A 27,670-nucleotide genomic window follows, 5' to 3' on the forward strand; every position below is an offset into this window, starting at 1 on the left:
AGACGGTGGCGATCGGCCATTCGGAAGTCCATAATTCGACGTATGCAGGAGCGTGGGCGAAGGGGGCGGCTCTCTCTTTCGGCACATACGCTTTGGGAGGAGAAAAGGTCGAGGAGAGCTTTTACTGATGGGCCGTCCCGAGCAGATGTGCGTGGACATTATTCATTACTCGCCGGCTCTCCTTTCACGCTCCGCACGACAATGCGACGTTCAATTAGGGGCATCGTATATCGTTTCCTTGCTTTGCATGTACCTTTTTTTTTTTTTTTTTTTTTTTTTTCCTCGAGATTCCCCGATATTAATCCCGGGCGAACTCGGGCCCTCCTCGGACAAATAAATAACACCTAATGTCGTCGCTTACACGACAAAACCTCAGCCATATTGAGCCACACGCGCGTGCGACAGCCAAAAAAGAGCTTGCACGCTTGAACGTAAACATTATCACCCCTTCTGGAATCGCTTTGGCTTTTCAATTTCGTGCAGGAGGGGCCTCCTACTTGGAAGAGACGGAGGAGCCGCCAGGGGTCAAGCCTTCTTTTTGCCCCTACCCCCCCTTGGGGTTAACGCGCGGAGTAACGAGGCCACTTTGTGTGGCTGTCGATCGCTCGACGACGTTTGACTGTACTATACGAGCAGGTCCCTTGGATGGAGGATAGCTTGGTATCTTATTTTACCTCGTGAGAGTCAATGAAAGGAAAAATAAATGCAGCTCGTGTGATATCACGCAACAATTCCACCTCACTTGAGATTTAATTTCATTCTGTGCGTTGAAAAAAAAAAATAATGATAAATACAAAACTCGATGCAATGAAAGAGTAACAAAAGAGTCGGTGTGATCGCTCTTTCAGAGAGCGGCCGATGAAAAATCCTTCCACTTTTCCCTGCACCCCATCCATACGCAGCCGTATACGTATAGTCGAACCCTCTCATTACTGCATAAAATACGCTAATCTCCCTGAAAATTTCGCAGTCGCTCCACCTCCCCCCCCCCCCCCACCTCCCCATCGTTCGGCCAAATCGCATTTTCTGGCCACGCGAGCGTATACGTACACGATAATTCGAGTGCCATCGAGTTTTCCGGGCTATTCAATTTTCGACCCTACAGATACCGGTGTGTATACATCTATACACGTGCCATCGATGAAAATGGCACAAATTGAAGCGTACTTTTTAATCACCCCCCTCTTTTTTTCACTTATACGCCCATCAAAAAAAAAAATAAAATAAAAGCCAAACTACGAAACGTATAAATCCCGGGCGAGCTCTGTCAAAGTAAAAAGTGCACTGTAGGTACAAAAAAAAAAAAAATTAAACAATCGTCCCACCGCACGCACCTTTTTGTCCATGTACGCAAAGAGGGGTGCGAGGAAGAGGGGCAGCAAAAAGGAAAGCCATTAGGTACCAGCGCTGTTGGCAAAGCCCGATTTGTTATCGACTTATGGGGCCAAATTACTTACAATTACCGCAGATTTATTTCGCGTATTAGAACCAGCCAGTACGCGCTCGCATTCACACCCACGCATCTCCCGGTTAATAGCCGGCTTGCTCCCTTCCTCTACATCACTGTACTCTCCGCGGTATTTTTCGGTCGCATGTTTCGCCGCTACAAATTTGTTTCTCTTCGCTCCGCGATCGCGGGTCTCGTTGTTCTCGAGGAAACCTGCCTCGGCGATTCCCCGTTACACACACTCCGCATCCTTGTATGACTCACAGCGGCTCGAGCGCGTATAATACCGTCTCCGTTTTTTCGCATCTCGATATTCCGTGAATATCTATTTCGTGCGGCTATTCCGTCGGCGGTGGATCCTCATAAAGATAAAAACTAACGGCGCCAGGGCCCGAGGTGCAATCTGCCCCGCATACAAAGTGGCCCCTGCGAATGTTCACCCCCGGTCCTCTCTTCGGACGAGATGGTTCATTTTTTGTTTTTTCCCCCTTAATCGAACGAAAAGAGGATGATCAAAGAAATCGTGTATTAATTACAAATTATCAATGTTACACAACAAACCAAAAGTTAGTATTTCTGAAAACTATGGAAAAAAGATGTCAAAAAGTAGGTCTCGCGCAAGTTTTTTATTTTTTTTTTCTTTCCAGTACCGCGCCCGTCTGAAAATAAATATTTGTTTCTCCAACTGCGTGTACATGCCTCGGAGCCGCGCACATGTGCCTATATGGACAAGCCGTCGTTTGTACAAATTTGTGTTTTTTCGTGTGTACTTGCAGGTACAATAAGTCAGTTCAGAGGAAAAGACGGACTCGCAGCGGCGCCCACAAAGGAAAGAGACGCGCCACAGTGGATGGATATTAGAAATAGGGTGACGAGGGGGAGGGGAAAAAAAAATCAAAAGTAGGTGTATCCGTGATGTTGTATGCCTTGAAAAAAAATACCAAAGTTTAGCTCGAACAAACGCAACGTACATTTTTCTCAGTACTTGTAATACACGATTATGAAAATCGTGAAGTAACGAGCGAGTGTGGTGTATGTAAATTCCGAATCTTCGGTTTAAGCGTAGCCCAAGATTCGCGCACATGTACATGAAAGACGATGCGTCCTACTTTTGTTGGCTTGTTTGTTTTTTTTTTTTTTTTTTTTTTTTTTTCCAATGGCGCGCACTTGCGTACTGCCAAACAAAAACATAAATTGTCGAGGCGACGCGGTGTTGTCCGGATTTGAAGCTGACGCTTACGGTATAATGTGATACACGCGTGCGTTGTGTGCTCGTCAAATACAAATAGGTACAGCTTGCGCGCACCGGCGATACATACCGATTCTCGATATTTCAACGTTTTCAACACGTACGCCCCGGTGTGTTTGATTAGGTGATTACTATACTCTGAATTTTTCGACTATTGATGATTGTTTGCCGACTTCTTTTTTAATTCATGCAAAATTATTCGATCACACACGGCTCCGTGATACTCGTAACACGAGCTGCTGCTGCTAATGTTAACGCAAGAATTTTTTAATTATGTTTCAGGTGAGCAAACGTGTTTTTCGTGAGCATTGCCGATTGTCGCGTCACCCACACCGATACACGTAGGTAAGGTTGTGCTGTTGTAACTTTTTTTTTTTTTCATCACATTATTCTCGCACCACGTATGGAATAGAAAATCTGTAGATAGCCATATTGCGTTAATCGAATACCCACTAGAAAAAAAATCTTTAAATTCCCCAAGAATTCACCTTGAAAAAAAAACGCACAAATCTGAATTCATATGAATCTTCTCGGTGTTGGCATTCAATGAAAATCCTGTACACAATTTCACAAAGTAGCCACATGTCATAAAACGATAGATCGGACACGGCGATACGGAGGTACGAGCGTAATAACGCGGACGGATAAAATCGGGCCAACGGCTGCTCTACGAGTGTCCCCCTCTTGTGTATAACATGAGCCCGCGTATACACGCCGACGAAAATATTCAATTGGGCGTGCAGTGCCAAAAAGGAAAAATCTGCCGAGGAAAATTGAATGTATGATACACCCGCCGACCGATACGCATCTTAACGGCCAACTCTGGTCCCCTTTTGTTGTACCGTTCCTCTTTTTTCCCGCTGCCAGACCAATTACGCATATGTATACACTCATCCGCGTCCCTTCACCCACTCTCTCTCTCTCTCTTTGCGATGATGTATATTCCCATCCCCATGTACAGCTTTTGCAAATCATTACGAGTCGGTTTTTATCGGCTTTCCGCGCTCGATTTTCAAGTTCGAGCTGTATGTGTTTTCTTTTGTTTAACGTTCCTCCCGTACAAACCTTGAGCGTGTGGTAATAGAAAACGAGTGACAAGACAAACGATAAACTTTTGTCCAAGTGAACGTAATAGTACAACGAGCGCAATGAAACGAAAAAAAAGCAGAAAAAAGAGTCGTGTCTCTGCAGTTTACCCTGTACAGAATATAGAAAGTAAAAAGCACAACAAGAAAATAACGCTCCGCGCGAGAGGGTGGGGGGAGAAAAAAGTAGATAAGTACTCGCCCAAAGGGCCGTAAAAGTGAAAATAAAAAGGAGGGGGCGCTCCCTCGAATCTCGATGTAAATCGCTCTTATCCCTATGTAAAATGTATACGTATGGAATATGTATAAGTACGAGCAAGTGTATATCCGATTGTTACGGTAGTAGGGATCAGTTTTACGATTATATCGAAAATAAGCAAAAACCTCGGCTTGGGGAAAAGAAAAAGAAAAAAATCATCGCGAAGACAAATCACTAGCGGCGAGCCGCGAAACGCACCCGTAACCGTAACGCGAAAAAATTCGGAAAACCGACCGAAGAAACGACGCCAAGGAGAAAATCTTGGAGTAACTGTTATGGTGAAAAAATGTTAAAACACACGTACACACATATTTCAGATCAAGGGGTTGGGGGGGTGGAGGGATAAAGTATTTTCCCGTCGCGAGAGCTCTCGAACAATAAACGATAAAACTTTAAAATACATCGCCAGCAGTGACGCGCGAGGTACACGGCCTCTCGTCGCATTATGTGAAAAATATGATAATGACATTGCCGAGTTTTTTTTTTTTCCTTTCCCTTTCCAACCTCGGGCCAACTCTTGTGTGTTCTCTGTGACGTATTCCCGCACGTACGCGAGATGCCTCTTGTAGGATGTACAACTCGCGATACTTCACGACCGCGACGTGATACTGTATACATAATATTAGACACAATGTGCTGTTTGTCACCTTTTTGGCATGAAAAAAAAAAAAAAAAAAAAAATTGAGGCAAAAATAACTCCCCCCTCGGAGAAAAAGTGCAGTACAATAAACCGACAATCGCGAAAAAGTATTCAAGTAATACACACTGGTGCACATGTCACTGCGCAACCGCATCGGTAACTTTCACCCTCGCGTGCGGTATACGAGTAGGTGTACCTGCAACGCTTGCGGGCACACTGCGGTCTTTTCGCAACGTGTCCAAACGTCTCTATCGCTGGTAACTCCCCGCGACGAAGGAAAAGAGGGGCAAGCAAAACAATAAACACAAACGACCAATTTGCGAGGGGGTAAAGGTAATGAAAAATGCACTGCCCGACACCCCTTCGTACAGCTGGTCCCCCGCGTGAAAAATATCGGATAATTTTACTCGCCGGTGCCCCCCCTCCCTTTGGCTTAATTGTATCATCAAGAACTCCTCGCCGGGAACAAGGGGGCCAGTAGCCGGCAAGAAAGTTTCAGCGGGGGGGGGGAGCAAACGCTCAAAGTAATACCGTGCGATTTTTAACCACGGGGCTTAATTTCCGAGAGGAGGAGGAGGAGGAGACCGGCGTGATTTTTCGTCCCGAGCCCTCCCGCATAAATTTTAATGCGATTGCGATGTTACCGCGGCGTTGCCCCGACGATGAGCCGCGGACGCGAAACGCGTTCACGGCAACCTTTCACAAGAAGATGCTGGTATCACGGAAAAAAAGGGAGACGGTCGCAAAGCGAGAGAGAGAGAGAAAGGGGCGCGTGACGCGAATTAATCAAAGATTCAGGAGGCGGTGGGGGGGGGGGCTGCGATTTGCCGGAGATCCGAGTGTATCCTTATTCCTCGGCAAACACCCGAGCCGTATAATGCGTACGCGACAGCTGCGCGCCGGGCAAAGAGACGCCGGACGACGGCGATGCTGCAAATAGCCGAAAATGGACTGCCACGAATATAAATGTACGGGGGGGTGGGTTGGAAGTGGAGTGCCACGGCGTATGCGTGGTCATGAGCGCCAGGTGTACACAGGGAGGGACGCGCGTATGTACGGGTGGCTCTTGGGTTCAGTATAGGGGTGATGGGAGTACATCAGGAAAGATTTGGCCAATGTATACTGCCGTACGTCCTATCGTCCGTGTGCACACGCGGGGCGCTGGGTAATATGTCGTAAATATGCGCGATAAGTTCTTACACTTTCCTGCGTTTCTTTGTTGTCTCGACAAACGCGTACACTTCGCGATAGTGGAAAAAGCTTACGGTGTACAGCGCTCATTTTATCTTTCGCGCCGGGCAGGACGGAGAGAATAAGCTACTGCTCCTTCCCTAATTCAGCTGGGCTCTAATTGATAATGAATTATAAACAAGCGCAAGGGTAAAACGCCTTGGAACGGTTTTTTGGGGAGGCAGAGTGAGCGCGTGGTCGAGGAATGTTGGAGCAAAGCGGTGAATTTTTATCGAGGCATAGCTCGTTATGTTTTTCATCGTGTCGACAGCTGATTAATTCGTAGTGAAAATCTATTCAATACGAACGAAGAACCTTGGAAACGCAGTATTATATCGTAACGCAGAGATTTTTTTTTTTTTTGCGGTCCAAACAAGCCACCAACTTGCCACTGTGAAAAATATCCTCGGAAAACTCGGTAGATTTCGCAAACAGCGTATACTTAATCTCTGCACTTAACGATGAGAGAGAAAAAAAAAAAAATTCGCAAGTAAAGTGCGAGGAGGAAAAAAAAGCGAAAAAGCTCGATTAAGACAGCAGCGGTCGAGGTAAGCAGATGCAGCTGTAAGTAGGGGAGAAGGAGGAGGAGGGGGTGGAAAAAAAGATGCGAAAACGCCGAGTAAGGCTCCCTCGTGTACCTCGAGCCGGAAGGGACGGACGCCCAACAACTAACCCGACGGTTAGAAGAATGGAAAACGGTGTATACGTGGGCGTATAATTTCTTCGCCCCCAACCCACCCCCTTCGAGCACTTGGTCCCTCGTATTTTTTCCTTCCCGTTGTTTGGCTTTCATTAACGACTTGTAATCGACTGGCCCCTCCTCTCAACTTCTTCACTTTTAACGAAGTAAATTTTTTTTTTTTTTTGTTACCCTCACCCCATGCCACCCCGTAAAAACTGCAGATACATGCTTCCACCTCCACTCGCAAAATTTGCTCTCGTAGTTTTTAATTTTTTCCTTCTTGAGCTCTCGCGAGACGATGGTGTTTTTTTCCGATGCTAATGCGGAAACGCGGCCCCAAACTCCTGAGCGAGGGGTAAGTTTTCAATTTAAGAATGAGTGACGGTGCATGGTGTGTCCAAGAAATGACGAACGACACTTTTGGTTTTGAGTTTTGGTTCGAAATGAGGCCAAATTATGTTAACATTGCCTATCCACGCATCCATTTCGCGGTGTGGTTGATTCAGTATACCACGATTATCAAAATTAATCAAGAAAATGATAACTGCCACTTTGAGGTGTCGATTCAGGGTGTCCTGATCGCCCAACCCAGTGAAAAAAAAAAAAACAAAGATCGGAATTATCTTTCTAGCCGTTATTTGTTGCTGTGACAATTTCCAACTATGGTGGCCATTACTGTGCCATAAAACTAAAATCTTGCAGCCTATACAGGGTAAAAAATCTCGCGTCATAATAAAGCAATTCCAGTGATGAAAAAGAACGAGCTCAGATAGCAGAGAAAATCATGAGCCCTTTGAAACGACCCTTCGTGGAAAAAAATCGTCTCCCTGCAACATTAACCATATACCCCTGTTTACTCACGCGCGTGCATCATTAATACCCGCGCGATTGGTCTCTCTGTCTCCACCCAAACGATCGGTTGAATGCCGATTTTTGTTCTTCGTTCCTCCACTCGGCCACCGAACCAACGGTGCATCATATGCGTATAAAAAGCCATTTTTGTCCATGCATGTACAGATAACTCTCTCTTTCCCCCGTCAATTAGCACGATATTCGCGTCCCCGGGCTCCCGATCTCATTGTCCATCGGGTTGTTTTCCTTTCCCCAGTCTCGGACTGTACTCGCATTGTCTCCCATGCGCCATTGTACGCACGTGAGGGTACAACAGCCCCACGCGACATATCGACGAATAATCGTACCGATCCACGCTACATCCCAGTCGGACTAAAAATAAGTGCGCGCACACGGGTGCAAAGCGCGAAAATTTATAACGAATCCTTCCTCCGGCAAAGTCTAATCCAAACAGCGGCTACGTCCATGCCACCCCCAAATCAATCGTTGTTTTTTTTTGTTTTTCCTCCTCGAATCCAATCCTTCCTCCGTTCTCCCTGTCCTTTGGGGGAAAAAGGCAACGCAGTAGCCTTTGTTGCCTCTTGGCCGTATCTGCAGTGCACACACAAGAATTAACAGTAACCCGAGGAACGGCGCAGCGGATGACGAGGTTCCGAGTGAGAAAATCAGCGAGGCATTTCTGCGGGTTTGCCCAACGCCGTACACGCGTATGATCACTCGAAACGAAGCTAATCAGCCGCAAAGCCGAGTCTATGGGGGCGCAGGCCTGAGTTGATTCGCACGTGTAGTTTGCTTTTCGTCAAATATAGCAGAGAAGTTGTGGACAAACGGTGACTAGTGCAATATGCGAGACAGCGCGTCGAATAACAATCCCCCTACCCCCCGATCTAAGGAGGAATGGGTGAGCTCCTCGCGTTCATCCGGCAAGAAAAATAAGGAGGGCGGAAGGGGGGAAAAAGTCAATTCGAGAATCGTCCCTCGAAAAATAATATTCCCGCGGTGGGTCGTCCGCATGGAGTGACGATAAAGAAAGAAGTGTATACACACCATAGCTACGCGCTCGCGAATTCATTATTATATACACGTTGCGCGGGTAAAAACGGGGGCGAAGTATGGAGCCGCGTGCAAGGAAGGGAGAGAAATTTCACCGGGTAATTTGTATTCCGCATTTCTCCAGCTGACGTTGGGTAGGGGGAGGGGGTGGTGGCAAATACCACGCGCTCACTTGTCTGTCACCCTCGCGCGGTCGTCTCTTTTTTTTCCCCCCCACGTATACTACGGTAACACCTTACTGCTGCAATCGGTGTTTTTGTATGAAACAATAAGACCAATGTTTTTCATCGATGCCCATGTCGAGTGGAGCATGAAATGATGAAAAATAAAATAATACAAACGGAGTGTGTATCTATACATGGGGAGATGGGGGTGGGAGGCGTCGAAGCGCGTAGGTCTGATTATGCGAACGCATGGGTGGATCGTAACGCGATTTAATATTAAAATATTATGACAAACGTCAACACGGTGCCGCTCCGCCGAAAGAAGCGAGCGCGCGACTGATTGGCCCCGCGACGCGCTGAATACGAAATCCCGGCAGCCCGTACGCGCGTCGAGACGTCCTTGTACCCGACGATTGTTTTCCCCCTCCCCCCACCCGCGACGAGTCGAAGTACACTTTGGCCCCTTTCGATGTACCCGCCGCATCGACGAGCTCCCGGTCGCATTGAAGTCACCACGAGCCCCGTCCATTTGCTTTATACCCGAATGGAGGAGGGAAAAAAAAAAACAAGAAAGAAACAGCGAGCCGCACCCGCGAGACGTTTAATCCTTTTAAGCCACTCGGCCGAGTCCCTTCGTTAATTAATACCGCGGGGAGGAGGACCGCGTGCCGGTGCTCTTCTTCTTCTTTGGCGGACAAGAGCCGTCGTCGCGACGTTCCCGGAGGAAATCCGTTTCTTTTCCGCGCCTCCTTGGCTCAATTAGCCGCCCCTGCGATTTTTTCGCGTGTGACTTACGTCGGATGCAAATTTAAGTAGTACGACCGCGATATAGTCAGACGCGCCTGGTTTCACCCATAACGGATCTTTGGCCGCATTTGTACGAGCGCCCTCCCCTCCCCCAAGTCTGTCTTCGAGGTGCACCGTGTAGAAGATCGTCCCGATTAATCTCTCCTTAATTGTCCCGTGGTACAAAAGAACGAGGCGAAACTTGGCCGAAGGGGGCTACAAAGGGGGAGGGGGGCCAACGGAGAGCAAAGAGGAGGAAGCACACACACTCCATCGCGAAACCCTCGAGGACCATCGTCTCCGCGGAAGACGAGGCAAGAAGAAGCGACGAGTCTCCGAGGAGTCTCCCCCTCCCGAGGTCCAAAAGGTTAAATAAAGAGCCCCCCCTAGTCTTGTTGGCTGTTCAGATTTCGGGCGATCCTCTCCGTCGTCCTTTGGCGCAGTGTGTGTGTGTGGCTTTTTATTTGAAGCCCGGAGACGGCGGCCCGACCTTTTTTCCCTCTCACGCCGAATGAGCACCGACTTCATAACCTCTTGCATATTAGAAAATCTTCGGGACACTCCCCCCCCTCTTACGCTCTACCTTATACGTGTCTCTATGGGCTTTTTTCCACGACTCTCGCGCTCCATCGAGCCGTGGGTTACTTTTGCTTCGACTTTGTTTATTTGCTTTTACTTTTCAAAAACAAAAAAGAAAGAAAGGAAAGGCAAAGTCCCCTTCCCCCTTGGATGCAATATCGCTAAGAGCATCTTACGATTCGCGCGGGGGAGGGAGCAACGCGAAGGGGGGGGGGAGGAAATTAAATGATCCACCCGCGGCGCTGGAAAGACGCGGTGGGCAAATATAAATTCGGCGCCACGGCAAAGTTTAATAAAACCGAGTTGGCGCTCCTCGTGTGTAAACACACGGCGGATGTGCGGATATACCCGCGCGCGAGCACTGCCACTCCAAGACAAAACAGGGCCCCGAATGCCATCGGATAAGATCAACAGTAGCGAGCGCGCAGCGCTAGGAGATAACTCGGCGAGTTTTGCCGCTCGTCAAAGGGTGAGATATATACATGTATATCTGGTCCGTGCACTTGATATATATTTTATAAATTGACACGCGCGTGTGTGGGTGTATTTTTTTTATTTTCGAGTACATGCACGCGGGCGCGGAGGAGAACAAGGCAGGGGTGTCTCGGGCTAATCTTATTTGCGTACAATTAGGCGTGTTCGCGACGCGCAAAGAAGTATATATCGCCCTTTGGGCTCGGAGTTATCAGTGTTTAGTCAGGACTGCCTTGTGCCCCCCCCCCCTCAATTTTTCAATCGGCATCCGGGAGACGGTGTCTACCTGTTTTCCCATTACATTTCCCGCGGGACAAGTGCGACGCGAGGAGTACTGTATATATAATTGCAAGTGATCGCGAGTCTGCGAGCGTTAAACGAGACGAGGTGCCCTTTGTATTTCAGGCGAGCAGTATATACGCGGCTCTGAAGCAGCAGTGCGAGTCCCGTCCGAGCCGTTGTCGCGACAGCAGTGGAAACTCGAGCGGCCCGGAAAACAGTGTCAACCCGGAGCAGCCGGACGTCAGCATCGAGTACCAAAGCAATGGGAAGCTCAGCCCGAGCTCGGTCCACCACCACCACCACCACCATTTTCATCAGCAGCAGCAAAACAGCCCAGTAACGGGAGGTTCGGTGGTTGGTGCAGTGACAGGAGCGGGAGCAATAGTACCCCCGGTATCAGCCGCAGCACCCATGACCCAGCAAAAGCAGCCGATCATAACTCAGCAGTCGCAGCAGCCGAGCTCCGGGGCGCCCGGGCCCCAGCCGAGCCCCCAGGGCCCGCAGCGGGCCTCACCCCTCGATCCGTCGCAGGGCCTGCCGCCCACCTCGCAGACCACCGCCGCCCAGATGATGCTCAACCCAGCGGTGGGCGGCCTACACCAGATGCAGCAGATATTACAGCAGCACATACTCAACCCCACCCAGCTACAGTCCCTCATGCAGCAGCACTCGATCTACGTCCAACAACAACAGCAACATCAACAACAGCAACAACAACAACAACAACAACAACAACAGCATCACCATCAGGTAAATTGTTGTGTCGTGGTTGTACGTGTTTTCCCCTGTATGATGTAGTAATTCCGTGTCGGTTGCAGGACCCGTCGTCCGAGCACCAGTCGAGCCAGGAGCACTTTGGTTACTTCTCGTCGTTGAAAAACGTAAGTCCCCCGCCGCCTCTGCCCCGTCCCAACAATACCCGTCCCACGACAACAACGTCGCTGATCGCAATGCGCGCTCACCGTGACCAACAGCACCAGCACCAGTTGGCCGAGCTCGGGCGCAAGCAGCTCGAGCAAACGATGCAGCAGCTCCAGGAGCGCCTCCAGCTGAACCTCATACAGCAGACCCACCTACTGCAGGCGCCCGACAAGAAAAAGGCCTCGGCCACCCTGCAGCAGCTCGCCCTGCAGCAACAACAGCTCATACAGCAGCTCCAGATCACCCAGAGGCAGTACCTCCTACAGCAGGGCTTGGGCCTCCAGGGACACAACCACTCGGCGGGTTCGTTCTTTACCTAACATTGTATATATATATACGGTGCCTGCGCGTGATAGCGAAAAAAACAAACAAAAAATTGAATTTGAAGGTCTGCAAGCCTCGGAGCCGATGACGGGCTGGAAGACGGAGCCGACCGAGAACTCGGAGCCGCACGCCAACTCGAGCCTCCAGAAATCCACTTCCGGTCTAAACGGTATTATTACATCATCCCAATGGCCAATGATATTATTTATTGATTTATTGTTGTTGTTGTTGTTTATTTCGCTTACCTTTCCACAACATTAACGAGGACGATTGTGTTTGTTTGTTTGTTTGTTTGTTTTCCTCCGCATTTTTCGTTTCTTTAAAAAAAAAAAAAAAACCAAAAATCGGTCAACGCAGGCCTTCTTAACTCGTTAGTGTCGAGCCGCGGGCGCTCCGAGCTGAACGGCACGGCGCAACAGCTGGACGACAAGCCGCTCGACGCGAGCAACGAGAAGCTCCAGCACCAGCTTTACGGACACGGGGTGTGCAAGTGGCCCGGCTGCGAGGCCGTGTGCGACGAGTACCAGGCGTTCCTCAAGTAAGTTGTTACAATGGCCATCGATACGCAACAAATAAAGTGGGGGGGGGGGTGTTCCAGTCAATCGAGCGCGTCCGATGGGAATTTCGCGGTGCCTTTGATGCCCCTCCAACGCCATTACAGAAGGGTAGTAATCAGCGGGCGTCTCTCGCTTGGAATAAAAAGGAGACCGAGGAATAAGAAACGCAGGATGGGGGGTGCCTCGCGTAACTAATTACCTTTGTCCCATTAATATTCACTGCGCTCGCGCGAACTCTCTCTCTCTCTCTCCGTCCCTTCTTTCGGTCTCCTTTCCAATCTTCTTCTCCTTAGCCCCAATCTGCTCCGCGCGCACCCGCCCAAAAGGGAAGAAAAGGGGATTATGAAAATAATTTCGACTCCCCCCCCGCCGGTCACTATTCGAGCTCTTGCAGTAGCAAACAATAAAAAATTGTTAAAAGTGCCCCGCGCAAAACTCGTGCTTGCAGACACCTGAACACGGAACACACGCTCGACGACAGATCAACGGCGCAGGCGCGCGTCCAGATGCAGGTGGTCTCCCAACTGGAGATCCAGTTGCAGAAGGAGCGCGACAGGCTCGCGGCGATGATGCACCACCTGCACATGGCCAAGCAGATGGCCTCGCCTGAGCTCCCCAAATCCTCCGAGTCATCGGTAAGCCTCCTATGACGACCAACCAACCTGCACTTGGGAGAAAATGAAAGAAAAAATACATCCTCCCTTGTGTGATTGCAGAACACGCCGAGTATGCCAAAGATGAGCTTGTCCGCGGGTTTGATGGGCCAGCCGCCGCCAAACTTCGGGGGTATGTCGCAAGTCTCGCCAGTCTCGATATCGAGCCTCGTTTCGTCGGTGAGGTCGCCGGCGGGTGGCCAATTGCCCCCAGCCTCGGGTCCGGGTATGCCACCCGGGCTGACGGGCATCGCAAGTATGCCAGGCATGCCCCCCATGCCCAACATGCCCGGTGGTCTGCCCAGCATGCCGAGCATGCCCAACTTGGCTGGGCCCATTCGCAGGAGGATCAGCGACAAGTCGAGCTTGTCGCTCGCAGGAGGTGAGCTCTTCTTTGCTCTCGTGATCATCATCATGATAATTTACTTTTTTGATCACGTCGTCGTTCGCTGTCATCGTGGCTCTTTTTTTGTTTTTTGTTTTTTTTTTTTTTTTTTTTTTTTTTTTTTTTTTTTTTTTTTTTTTTTTTTTTTGGATAATCGAACGATGACGTGGGTGGGTTTTTTTTTTTTTTTTTTTTCTTCTTTTTTTGGTTGGAAAAATGTACGTTTTTGGCGAATCGTGTGGTTCTTACTTTAAATATAGAGTTTAAAAGTGTGCGCGTGTGTACATTTTTCCAATCTTCGGCGTTGTAATGGTAAAATTATGCATATTCTTGGTAATCGCGTGAAAATTATGTAACAGCGCGTGCAAGTATTGGAAAAAAAAGAAAAAAAAAAAAAAAACAAACAATACGTAATACGTCTATCCTCGCGGGGTTTTCCCAACGGCGTTTGCTTGTTCGTTAATATTTATTTTCTAGCTTTTTGAGAGACGCGCGATTACCGTTCGTTGTAATTTTTCGTGTTTACCATCGATTAGGTACGAATAAAAGGTTCCAATTGAGTTTCGGCGCAAGTAGATAGATAAGCTATCTTTTCTATCAGAATTTGTGGAAAGAAATATGTTTAATCAAACACTGACATTGAGCCAAAACAAAGTTAAAAAAAAAAAAAAAGAATAAAAAAAAAAAAAAAAAAAGAAAAGCCAAGGCAACTGAAAACAAAGCAAAGAAAAATTTGATGACGAACGATAAAAATGCTATTCGTAGGACTGTATGACGAGGGCACTGTAAGGCGCAGAGTATCCGTCGATAGATCTGGATTAGATATTAATGAAGGTAATTTGAGTTTTCAATGAGAACAAATCAAAAAAACATCCATTCATCCGTTTTTTTTTCAAGCGAAGAAACTCTCTGTCCTACTGTCTCTTGTCCTTGAAAATGCATTAAAACGCTTATTCATTGACGATTCTATAGTCTTTTTCTTTTTTTTTTTTTTTTTCCACTCACGGAAAAGCTGTTAAACCTCACGTGACAATATTTTTTGCTAATGTTAGAAAAAAAAAGCAGTTTCAACGACTCAAAGAGACAGACGAAAAAAACAAGGAAAGACTTTTTCTTCCCCTACAACTTCATAACCAAGAATGCACTTTACGGTCCTCTCTCTCTCTCTTTTTTTTTTCTCTAGATCTTTCATCTTGTTTGTGTATTTTTGCGTGTGGTTTGTGCAAATACTATTTCCAAACGGATGGCAATAATAACATCACAACCGTGCACTAACATTCACGACTTTTCTTGCATTTTCGAGTAATTTTCGAGTTCACGCTCTTTTGATTTCTCGAGGGTTCACGGACACCTTGTTGGCGCAGTTCAGTGCATATACAATGATCCAAGCGAGACAAATTCAGATAAAAAAGAAAAGAAAGAATTAAAAAACAATGTTTAGTTTCTCTCGTAAGCGATAAAATTAAAACGCATAGCGTTTTCTCTGGAAAAAAAGTGGTCGGGACTGCAACTCAATTTTGGTCGTGCATCTGATAAGCTGTTGATGTTTTTAGGCGATGGCCAAACAATATTTTTGTCATTTTACTGTTTTTTCGGCAAGCCTTTTGTTGACGACTACTCATAACCAATTGGGACAGGTGATTTTCACGAATCATCGAGTTTTTCAATGTGTAAAGTCAAATTTTCATGATGAACAAAAGAAACAACAACAACAACAACAACAACAGAAAGCTCGTTACAAAACGCTAAAATAACGCAAAAATAACCGCACCAGATTGTACCTTCCACGTTGTTCCGCTGCGTCGTAAATAGCAGAATGTATTTTGGAAGGGGAAGGAAAGAGGCAGCCTTCCCCAATTGTTGTGCCGCCGCTTTCTAAACTCATCGACAGTTGATCCTTGCATGGACCTCGATAGCCTTGCAGTCCGCTTGGACTGAATTTCCTATCGCTTTTGCATTTTCTTCCCAAACTTTGAGTTTACTCGGATACGGAAAAAGAGGTCGAAGCGAAAGGAAAATAATAAAAAAAAAAAAAAAAAAAAAAAATAAAAAAAAATGGCACAAGTGCCAGCTAAAAGTCGTGTGTCTCTCATTTCTTCGTTTCTTTGTGCTGCTCGCCTCCACCACCGTGTAGGACTGCCCTACATGCTGGAGCGCGCTGGCCTAGACGTCCAACAAGGTATTGTCAATCATTTCTTTCTCTGTCTCTGGCCACATAGGTGTCCTTTACCATTTTCTTTTGTTGTCCACGCCTGTAGCTTTTTTTTCCTTCAAAGACTCAAGTCTTTTTAAATTATTAACAATTGCATGGTTTTTAAGTTGTTTTTTTTTTATCATTACAATAATCATCTTTTTTTTTCCCCAAGCACAAAGTATTGTACCTCAAGTTTGCTTGAATCGTTATTTCAATGCTGTTAGCTCACGTGCATGTGGCATGTTAATTTTTGTTTGATTATTTACTTGATGGTTCAAGTTTGAATTACAACTGAGATAATCAGTCGATTGAAAGCGATACATATTAAATAACGTACACAAGTATTATCAAATAAAACGATGCAAACACCAATATGATGTTACGTTTACTCAGCATGAATGAAAATTCGGGCACATTAACGTCGTAATGTGGGTTAAACACATACGAAAAATAGAAAAACGTTAATAGTCTTGAATAAAAAACAAATACACACAATCTGTACAATGTATTTCCATGTGGTGCAGTTTGTCATTTTTTATTTTCAAACCACATGTTCGTAAATTTATTGCTTGGGTTGACATTTTATTCAAGGGTATTTCATTTGTAAGCACTACGCAGCTAGTTTCGCTCTTTTTTTTTTCTTCCTTTTTCACTAAACTAATCTGCCTCATAAATTTATCTCCATCTTTATATTCATTTCGGAATGTGCTTGATCGATTTTCGTGTTTGATTATTATATTTTAAAATGAAAGTATATCAATTGATGAAACAGCCTAAAGCCAAAACACTTGCGGAGAATTTCATTAGTACACGTTGTAATTTTGTGGATGTTAAATGGTAATACATCACAAAGTTCGATCAATTACATTCTTTGATTTGTCAAGCAATTTCTTTTTTTCTTCATTATTAATAACTTATTACCCTCCAAAAATGCAATCACGAGAGGTTGTACCATCAAATATTTTATTACGTGTTTCTGCCTCATAGCGGCCTCTTTTCCGCGCATAAATGATAAAATATAAAACCACGTATTTTTTGCAGAGATTCAGCGAAATAGGGAATTCTACAAAAACGCAGACGTTAGACCGCCGTTCACGTATGCATCATTAATACGCCAGGTAATTTGAACATGACCTTGTCCCCACACGCGTACACAGCGTCAATTTTAATGTTTTATATTTTTCCGCCACGACTCTTACTTTCTTTTGAAATATTGACATTCACTTTGAGCTTTATTTTTCTTTCGTTTACTTATTTTTTGAAAGAATACTCTCTGGACATTGATTTTCGTCGATATTTAAAATTGCATGATTTTTTGCATCGCATTAAAAAATATTTTCTAAACACGATAATTGTATAATCAATATATTTTTACAGGTCTGTAAAAGTATAATAGTTATGTAATTCTTTGTAAACCTGATATTTAAAAATGGGTACACTTGACGTCTAATTTCGGCGCACGTAAAAATCTATCCCTTCGGTTCTTTCAAGATCGAGACCTTGAATTTAAATTTTAGACAAGAAAAGCATTATTAACTCGTATTTTTTTACAGTCCATCATCGAATCTCCGGACAAGCAATTGACGCTTAACGAGATATACAACTGGTTCCAAAATACATTCTGCTATTTCCGGCGCAACGCTGCAACGTGGAAGGTATGGTCTGTTTTAATTTTTTTTTTCGCGTCGATACGTGGAAAGAAACAAAAAAAAAAAAAAAAAAAAAAAAAAAAAAAAAAAAAAAAATTGAAACTTTTGGTGATTACATCTCTACTTACGTGTTTTTCGATAATTATCATTATTGAAAATTATCCATACTTTCAATGATTTTTGCCAAAATTGAAAGTTCATTGTTAATTTATCGAAATAGTTTACACTTAATTATAACAAGACTGTGAAAAATTGTTTGATATCAGTTTCAACAATTAGAATCACACTAGACGTAATAATTATTATTATTATAAAATCGGTGTTTAATTTTTTAATTGAAAAAAATTAACTCTCATTTTTCGTAATTACTTCCAATATGAAGGTAGTGTTTCGATTTACACTTGGGATAAAAAAAGTTTTAAAAAATTGAACCGTTAAAAATATACTAGTTCTGTCAAGCATTCAATGAAAGAACAAATTTTATACATGTATACTTAATAGCTAAATTAGTGTATTAATTAGTGTTTGATAGAAATATCGCATCGTTCCATTTTTCTCGAAAACGAAAAACATTGAAAAAAAAAAAAAAAAAGGATTTAAAACTAAAGTAGGCCTTTTTCGAAACATGTAACAGCCATTACATGTACATTCTGTTAAGAGCGAGTTATCTCGACGTTTGCCAGAAAGCTTCGCCTCGCATGGATTTGTGTTAATGAAAATTAAAAAATGTAAAACTGTGAAATCTGTTGATGTTCCTGTGTAATAAGAAAAAAAGGCAACGAAACAGATTTTGTTCTTGCCTGTATCCGAGAAGAACAGCGTTTGCAGCAGAGCAGATTTTTTTAACACCACAAGACTAAACAACAAGTGATCTTCAACGAAATCGAGAAGAGCAATGTGTCTTCCTTTCCTTAATTTTCATTCAATGGAAATATCTTTTTTTATTTTTTTATTTTATTTTTTTTCCATTTTTGCAACAGCCACTAATCTACTACATTTATATTAAGCCCTGCGGCATGAAGTTGTTGTCGTTGCCCTTTAGACCTTAGTTACCTTAGCTGTGCATTTTATTGACATGAGAATGCCACATTTATCGTGCCTATATTAAATCATTACGACTTTTATTTTCACACAAATTTTGTTTTTTAGTTTCTCCATTATTTAAAGTTTTTTTTCCACTCATTATCATGAACACACTATTCTTTCAAGTTATAGTAATTTTTCTTATTATTTTCAATCATTATATGCGTTCATAATTCAGCGATGGTCCGAGCAATAAACATATTTCACCTACAATAAACAATCATTGTATGCGCACTTTTTATTTTGTTGTTTGTTGCAAAAGTATAGGAAAAAGTAGAACATCCGGAATAGCAATATATTATACGTTAAGTTTGTCTCTCGCTAATCATGAACTTCATGTACATTTATGCGATTAGTCGTTAGATATAAATCAAGTAGACATGACTTAGACACTACATTATTACTAGCATAACGTGACGAAAAAAAAAAATGTTAATTTTTCTGCGATTCATTTGAACATTTTTCTTTTTTTTTTGTAAAATCTAATGCATACCACTAACACTTAAAAAATTAGTTATCAATGAGAAAAATTAGCCATGATGCTTTTTCGTCACTTAAAGACTCCCACGAACAACACAATACTATTTACAATCACTGTGGCATCTGTCAATTCTGAAAAATATATCGATCACACGTCTAGTGTATTAACGTTTGTGTAAAGAAGCAGTTTGTTTCCACCAGCCGTTATGACATTTGCACTTTTACAAGAAAACTGTCTCCAGATATACATATACAGCTATTTTTTTTTTTTTTTTTCATGGAAATTTTCCATTCTTTTACAACACCATTTTTCTCCAGCTCATGAAGATGTTGGTGGTGATAATGATGACAATGACGATGAAAATCGTCCAAGATGTTTTTTTTAATTTTTTTAACTTTATATTTATTTTTATTTCTAATTTCATGCTTGGATTCTGATGAGTTGTTTTGCATACTTTTATGTCAGACAATACACACTTGTGTACTAAATTAAAATTGTATAAACATCAAACAACATTAATTTGTACCAGTATGCTCTCAATTTTACTGAAAAACATCTGTTTATTTTAAAAAAATATGGGAATTCCCAAAGTTTATCAAAAAACAGTAACACCCAGAAAAATTATAATTATGCTCAACAAACGAAACAATAGCGTCCAAGTTTTATGTAAAAAAGAATTTATTTTTATTTTATCAGTGAATACTCAAACACTTGTTATTTTATTTTATTACTATTATTATTATTATTATTATTATTTTTATCATTATTATTATTCCTATCATCAGGGTTGCAATAGCTTGAGTTCGTTTTTTCAAGTTTCAGAATAGAAGAGCTTATAAATTAAAGTTTATCTATAACTTATAAGCCTCGAAGAAGCCTGTAAATAAATAAAACATTTATTTCTTAAATATGCAGCCCTGATTATTATTATTATTATTATTATTATAATTATTATTATTATTATAGTTGTTATTACTATGGTTACGATGATTTTTTAAATTTAATTTGTATGTTTTAAAATTTTATTCAACCACCGAACGGCGCGGCGCCAATGAAGCCTCGCGACTCAGTCGGGCTTAAATTGGTTTGTTTGCGTTGCTTAAATTTAGTCTGTGTATTATTTTGTATAGAACGCAGTGCGACACAACCTGTCTCTCCACAAATGTTTCATGCGAGTCGAAAACGTGAAGGGGGCCGTTTGGACGGTGGATGAAGTGGAATTTTACAAGAGACGCCCTCAACGCGCTTGCAGCACGACTGGGTACGTTAGCCCCCGATCCCCCCTTTACTACAACAATTACGACGAACAGCCCCTTTGAATTTTATCTTTACTTATTTTTCTTCAAATTTTTCATTACATTTTTTAATTACATTTATATCATATCTCTTTTACTCTATTAGACCAAGATAAGCTCCCCCAGCCCCCTTCAATCACTCAAGTTTTTAAGATTTTTTTTTTTTTTTTTTTTTTCACAAATTTTATTCATCAAGAGACTATTTTTCTACAGACGTGCTTCTTTTTCTACAAATTTCATCTACTAGATATTATATATACTTATTCACGATTCCATTTACATCTTTTTTGAACATTTTATTATTCTTGAAATATTTACATGTTTTCATACTAAGTTTTTTCGTCAAAATTTTGTAAGCGTATGATTGATTACCAAGTACTTTTTTTTTTTTTTAATTAATTAATTGATTAATACAGAAAAATATTAATTTTGAAAATACCATAATTTATACACATGAATAACTCATGTTATGGTTATCAATCAAACGTGATAAGTTTTGTAATTCTATTAGGATGTATTATTGGCTTACACTCTTATACAGTAAAAAACCATATTTTCAATCAAACAATACAACTACGGCTTTCGAAATAATCTTACTATAACTACACACCACTCGTTATTTAAAAGTTTTCACTGCTATTCATTTTTATACAATTTTATTTGTTAAGGCTCAAAAGTTAAATGGGAGCTGACCAATGAAATGAAATAACATTTTGACAATCAATTAACGCAATCCTATTTAACTTTTTTAGCTTTGTACGTTCCACATTGAAATATTTTCAACAGCTTAAATCTCGTTTTTATTCACCCACACACACGTCACACACCCACACACAGTTTTCACGTTAACTTATTAATACGCTTTTTTCATCTTTATATCTGTTTTACTTATCTCTTTATCTTCATTTATCTATGTGTCTCTTTTTACTCTATGTAGTTTTTAGCCATTCTGCTTTTTTTAATATAATTTACATATATTATATGTTTTGCGTGTGATTTATACACGCGCTTTTACACTTTTAATAACTTTTTAGATATTTTTATGTATGCCTTGAATACAGTAGTTTTTAACAAACATTTGTTATTGTAGTGTTTTTTATGTACCATACATTTTATCTTTCATAGTATAATAAGCTTTTTTAATATTTTTACCTCTCTTTTTATCTATGTGTGTACTTGATCTATTTTACATTTTGAGCAGAGCACTGGCGTACTAAGTTCAATACATATAGCTACGCTGGTGCTCTTTTTTTACTTATACTATTCAATTTTACATTTTTAATCTCTATGTGTGTTTGTATCTCTAATTTTTCGTGTATTTACCTATGTGTCGTTTGTCCATTTTTTTCTTCTTACGCTTATAGTTTTAAGAACTGCGAGAATTAATTAACACCTGATGTTCAAATAGACATTACAAGTGTGAAAATTTTAGGTACTCGAGGTTCTTAAGACCTGAAAAAGGAAAAATCCTCTTTTTTGCTTGCATTTTTTTCACATATTTATGTGACATCTATGTATACCATACCAACTTGGTTTTTTACGTCAAGATATTTGAAAAGTTACAATGAATTGTAAAGAAAAATATTACATTTGTGTTTTCCTAGCTTTTTAAAAGCTTCTGTCCGTCACTCATTTAAAAGGTCGGTTTTTTAACCAAACGTTTGGTTGTCAACTTGATGTTTGGATTCAAAAAACTTTTTTAAAAACTGTCATAAACACGTTCGATAGAATTTTTGCATGATAATTTACTTTTACAAATTAATATTATCTCTACATGCTACAGACTAAATGTTTTCATTATTGGATGTTATTTAAATTTAATTTATTTATTTTACATTTAATTGAAACATATATATATATATACGTTTATCACATAATTAAAGTGTACTGCAAAACACTAAACATTTCATCGAGACGTAAGTATAACAAAAATTAAATCATATGCAGATAAAACATGATTACTAGGGATTGTTTAACATGGTCGGGCATCTCTACTCAACTGATCGAGGTTGAAAGGCAATTTTCGTACTTGTATGAAAAAAAAAAAAAAAAAAAAAAAAAAAATGCAGGCAAAAGAGAATTTTCAGGTTACTCAAAAGTCTTGTAGTCTGTGTGTTTGTATGCTTGCGAGACGCCATATGCAAATCACCTCGGCGTACGAATTGCGAAGGATAATGGTGCATATTTAAATACATAGGAGGACCAAAAGAGAGCGAGAGTTTTACCTAACAAGCATGCGGGCTTTGCAGCGACTAACAGTTATATACCGAAATTCGTCTGTTTACCTGTTTCATCTCTCTTTATTGTGTATTATGTCTTCTCATATCAGTTTTTCCTTTGAGTATATTGTGCATTTCGTAGTCATTTTTAATTTAGAAGAATCAAAGGGAGAATCCCTCGGGTCACGAGAACGAAGCGACTTGAGCTCTCGCGTATCCCATTTTTCCATCTGCTTCTTTCTTTTTTTTTTGAACTTTTATGTAGAGCATTTTGACGATGGAAATCCGGGATATGCGCCGGGCTCAGTGCAATCAGAAATGGGTTATGGTGGCAAGGCAGAACAATTGAGATAATCATAATCAAGTGGCGCACGTTTGCGCACGTGAAAAAAAGAATTGCAAAATGGATAAGAAGGTAAATTCCAAGCGCGTCGCTTTACTATCAGATTATTAAGTGGTAAGCACCAGAACGAACATCCTTGGCCATTGCGATAAACGCGTCTTGGGAATTACTTTCTTACCTAAAAATGCAGAGGCAAGGAGTTTAGGGAGGAAAAAAAAGAAAAAAAAAAATAGACAGCACCAGTAAGGAGCCAAAGCCCGGCTGCAGTGGCCCAACGGACCATTTTTTTTTTTTTTTTTTTATATCTTTCTTTCCAGAGCGGCGAGCGAGCAATAAAATACAGCCATACGACTACTGCGAAAAACAAGAAAAATGCCTTTTTGAACCTTGTTTTGTACTATCTTTTCTCTATTTCTTGGTGGTGTTTATCTGTGTATACAGAACGCGATCCGCACCAATCTATCGTTGCACAAGTGTTTTGTGCGCTATGAGGACGACTTCGGGTCATTCTGGATGGTGGACGACGCCGAGTTCGTAAAGCGGCGGCATCTGTCGCGCGGCCGTCCCAGGAAATATGACCCAACCCCATCACCCACTCCACCCCACCTCTCCGCACAGTAAGCACTATACCACTATAATAGAACAACAAACAACAACCAAACACAACTTCTGTACTCTATCTCTCTCTCTCTCTCTCTCTCTCTCTCTCTCTCTCTCTCTGTCTGTCTTTATATTATGTGCTCTGCTGGCTGACTATAATATATGTACCACGTTATGTATACATATATATATATATACGTAGACCTATACGAGAAAACGTCTGCAAAAACAACAACAACACCCTCGACAGGATAAACGTCTCGGTTGAGTTTCAGAGAACAAAAAATAATAATCATAACAATAACGAGACGTTTGTTCAATCCCTATATACGTACTCCTTCTTTTGCTGTCTATGTGTCTGTTCCTTCTTAACTCCTCTCTCGCCCAACTAACATCTGTCTCTCTGTTTATCTATTTTTTTTTTTTTTTTTTTTTTCTCCTTCCACCCCCTCGTGTATTACAACGTTTCATTTTATCCCTATACTAACTGTATCCCTCCAGCGATTCTCGGGGCTATCTTTTTTTTTTTATTTATGCATCATTAGTGATTTATTGGTCCGTAAAAAATGGCACCCTTTTTTTTGTCGTAACAATTTACTTTTTTCCAAGACAAAAGAATCCAGAGAGGAATGATTGTTTCCATGAAAACCGTGTCAGTACGTCTCCTCCCAAGTGTACTCTCGTCTTTTATTTATTTTCCCTTATATTTTTATCTCCGTATACACGCTCCATGTAAAATTCCGTTTCTGACTTCCAAAGTTTTTCTTCACCTCTCGCGTTTCCATTTTTTTTTTTTTTTTTTTTTTTGTTTTTTTTCGTCTCTTCTCCTCGCGTTTTCAACCTTTCTCTCTCTCTCTCTCTCGCTGTCACTCTGTTTTCTTTCATTTCACTGTGCAACCTTACCTACCTCCCATCCCCTTGGTCCCAGCCGAATCTCCTCCACCTGCTCCGTTGTCCTCTTATGTTTTTGCTTACTTTATGTTTTTCTCGGAGAGGCTTGAGACGACTCATTCGGACACCTACCATTCGAGTATACGGAACACTTAACGTTACGTTTATCGGTAAACAAGTGAATTTTTGCAGTAAGCTTTTCATTTTTTTTTTTTTTTTTTTTTTTTCTTTCTATCAATTACACAAAAATGTCCATGGAATTGTACGCGAGTAGTCTATAAATAACGTCAAGTAAATGAAGCTCTCAATACCTCTCCGATAACGCTAAGCTAACTATATCGATGTCGTACCTTAAAATGCTTGACCCGAACGTCTCTTAGAAATACGTGTACATATATACATCATACATAGATAAACATAATATACTGTGTTTCATGTGATCCCGCTCTCACAAGTTCAAGCTGAAAAAAATTGCATAATACCTAATATACTTACTGTATATATAAATCGGCAAATCTGTAATCCCCCCCATACATGTAGATAACTGCTTGCCAACCGCTTCGTAGTGTCATCCGCCCAGTCTCCTAATTTTTTTTTTTCTTTTATACTGTTGCGTGTACAAGTAAAGCTCTGTGTACGTGGCTGCTCGACCGAAAATTTCAAACTCAAGTAACGAGAAAATTGATTTGTCGAAAGATTTATTGAAAAACGAGACTATTCGTCTAGAGATTATTGATTTCATACATCTGTTGAAACATCGAAAGTCGCTTAGAGCTTTGCGTCGATGTATAACTTGATGGCGCTCTTTTATTTTTCATTATTATTCCTTTTTACTTTTCGAACCTCTGTTAGTCGCTTGCACGATACCTTTTGCAAAAGGGGAAAAAATGTTTCACATGCATTACAAACGCGTGTGTTGCACGTACCTTTTTTCCTCTTTTCGGTTGATCGCGTTCGTTGTTAGCGCAAGCCCAAGCGCTTTTTTTTACGCATGTGTTACAAATTCTGGCTTTTGCGTGTGTGAATGCGGGTTTTTTGCAACTCCTGAAAAACTTTTTGGTTTTTTAAGTATATATTTTCCTTTAAAAATTTCAATTTTAACTGAACAATGATTTGACAATCTTTGTCTTTTATTTTTGCTACTTTCGAGTCCAATTGTATACAACAATTTTAAGAGATGCTAATAATCGATGTTGATTATTTTCGATACCTTTTTCTCAAAACATGAGATACAGTGTTTTTTATTACTATTTAGTTTACCCCTTGAGTGACTGTGAGACGGCATGCACGTTTTTTTTTGTAGTACACGTGGTTTTCCACGATTTTCGCTTGTCGGGGCTTTATGTGCTGATCACATGTGTATTCGTTGTGTTGAACATTTGTTGAAGTTGCGGTACGACCTGTGGGCCTCATCGCCTCGAATTTTGCGTAAGTTAATCCTCCTCCGTTTTCTCTTCAGGTATCATCAGGAAGTCATAGAATTAAGATATACGATTTATAAGACACATGTATATATATTTAATATGCGTCAAATTTTCATACGTATAATGTTAAACTAGCGTTAAATTTTTCTGACTTTCTTAACATACATTACGTAATACATAAGAGTAGTTTTGTACCATTTTTCTATGTGTTTTTTATCGAGTAGTTTTACAACTTTTTTATCTCGAGTTTTACAATTTTTACAAACTTATCTGTCTTTGAACTTTTTTCTTCTTCCTCGTTTTTACTCTGTCTTTTTAAACTTTGCTTTCTCAACTATTCAAGTATAAAAAATTTTGAGTGACTACATTTTTTAACTTTCAAAAGCTCAAATTTTTATATTCACTCAAAATTTTTTTACAACACTCACACACTGATATATTGTTGGTATCATGAACGGTCCTTGGAAACAATTTTATTCCTCGCATGCAACTTTTTATCGCATGTATTTTGCAAACGACTCTATTAACCGATTAACACGACTTACTAACAATTCGTTTGCAAATACATGCGTATGCATACTTGGTCGCTATTTGTGACGACAGTATGAAAAATGTGCTCAGTCGTAAAAAAGATCCGTAGGACTCATCCGCAACCAATGAAAAATACAAGGTAAAGTCCAGGACCGTTTGTAAACCAAAAATTAGCTTCAAGTTTGTTTGTAACATTATTGATTATTTTTCTGTGAATTATTAACTATTAAAAAACGTAAGTACATCATTAAAAAAAAAAAAAAAAGCTTGAAGCAACGGTGTTGTTACATTTTTCATTTAGACAATTTTGAAAACTTTTTCTCTCGATCTGTTGCTGACTCTTCGCTGGGAAACAAACGGTGGAATAGGTAAATGTTTTACCAAAAAAGTTGTTAAATTCGACTTTTTCCATTTTTATCTCAATTGGTGTGTTTTTACATATTATTCACTTTTTCATCTACTAATTTTTTACACTCACTTTGCTACGTTTTATCTCCTTTTTTACATTCTATCTGTACTCTCCTCATATTTATTCTCCATCTGTTTATATATTTAACGTATCTAACATTTATCTCTCCTCTCTATTTTATATATAATATGTATATCTCTTTCATATGCTCATATTTTTAATACAACGTAGATTAGCGCAAACACATAGCTTTTTTCATGTTTACATGTATTCTATATACTCGTTATATTATTATCTCTTTTTCTATCCCCTTTTTTAACCGTATTTATCAAACTTTTTTTAATATTATACACCCGAATTTCCATGTATTAATATTATTATTAAACTTGACACAATAAATCACATAATGATAATATACTGTATTAAAATCGACCTCTCCAATGTTTGATAATCATCACGAAATTTTGACAACACGATACAATTATACCGTGCACACATGAACACTTCTTTTGCAGGATTTTTATCTCGTTATATTTTACCATACGACATCGCAACGATCGAGAGCCGAAAAATTATTTTGACGAGCGTTTCTTTTTTTTTCTGTTTCTTCTTCCGTTGTCTAGGGGTGTGCCGTCAAAGAGTCCAACGCTCACGCACAGTCCGACCATGTACGGTGACGCTCTCACTGCGAATCTCCAGGTAACTGTTTTATCAGTCGTGTAGAGTTCAACACTTTCCAACTCAGCCCCCCCCCCAAATGATTGCATATAAACACTTGACTATTGTTTAAAAAAAGAAAAAAAAAAATCATATTAATCCTACAATCAAGTAAACAACTTTGCCATTTTGTTTGATACACGCGAGGGGCTGCGCACTTTTGAAGTCTTTAAGACTTTGAACAACTTGTAAAAATCTTCTTCAATGACTCG

The 27,670-nt window shown here is 41.0% G+C and overlaps 1 protein-coding gene across 1 annotated transcript in view; it reads left to right on the forward strand.

Annotated features, from left to right (window-relative positions):
* FoxP (forkhead box transcription factor P) overlaps positions 1-27,670 on the forward strand; it is a 193,532-nt gene that overhangs the window by 164,307 nt on the left and 1,555 nt on the right. Inside the window, exons 4-16 of the mRNA XM_089594431.1 lie at positions 10,906-11,532; positions 11,601-11,663; positions 11,757-12,006; positions 12,092-12,196; positions 12,385-12,565; positions 13,033-13,219; positions 13,301-13,619; positions 14,388-14,456; positions 15,757-15,801; positions 16,858-16,934; positions 17,370-17,471; positions 23,328-23,503; positions 27,365-27,440. Coding sequence (XP_089450557.1) covers positions 10,906-11,532; positions 11,601-11,663; positions 11,757-12,006; positions 12,092-12,196; positions 12,385-12,565; positions 13,033-13,219; positions 13,301-13,619; positions 14,388-14,456; positions 15,757-15,801; positions 16,858-16,934; positions 17,370-17,471; positions 23,328-23,503; positions 27,365-27,440 — 2,277 coding nt within the window. The remainder of the gene's footprint in view (positions 1-10,905; positions 11,533-11,600; positions 11,664-11,756; positions 12,007-12,091; positions 12,197-12,384; positions 12,566-13,032; positions 13,220-13,300; positions 13,620-14,387; positions 14,457-15,756; positions 15,802-16,857; positions 16,935-17,369; positions 17,472-23,327; positions 23,504-27,364; positions 27,441-27,670) is intronic.

This window comes from Copidosoma floridanum, unplaced genomic scaffold (assembly GCF_036245765.1).
Source record: "Copidosoma floridanum isolate Cflo_tuat_1 unplaced genomic scaffold, Cflo_Japanese_pri ptg000021l, whole genome shotgun sequence".
NCBI classification, from domain to species: Eukaryota; Metazoa; Arthropoda; class Insecta; order Hymenoptera; family Encyrtidae; genus Copidosoma; species Copidosoma floridanum.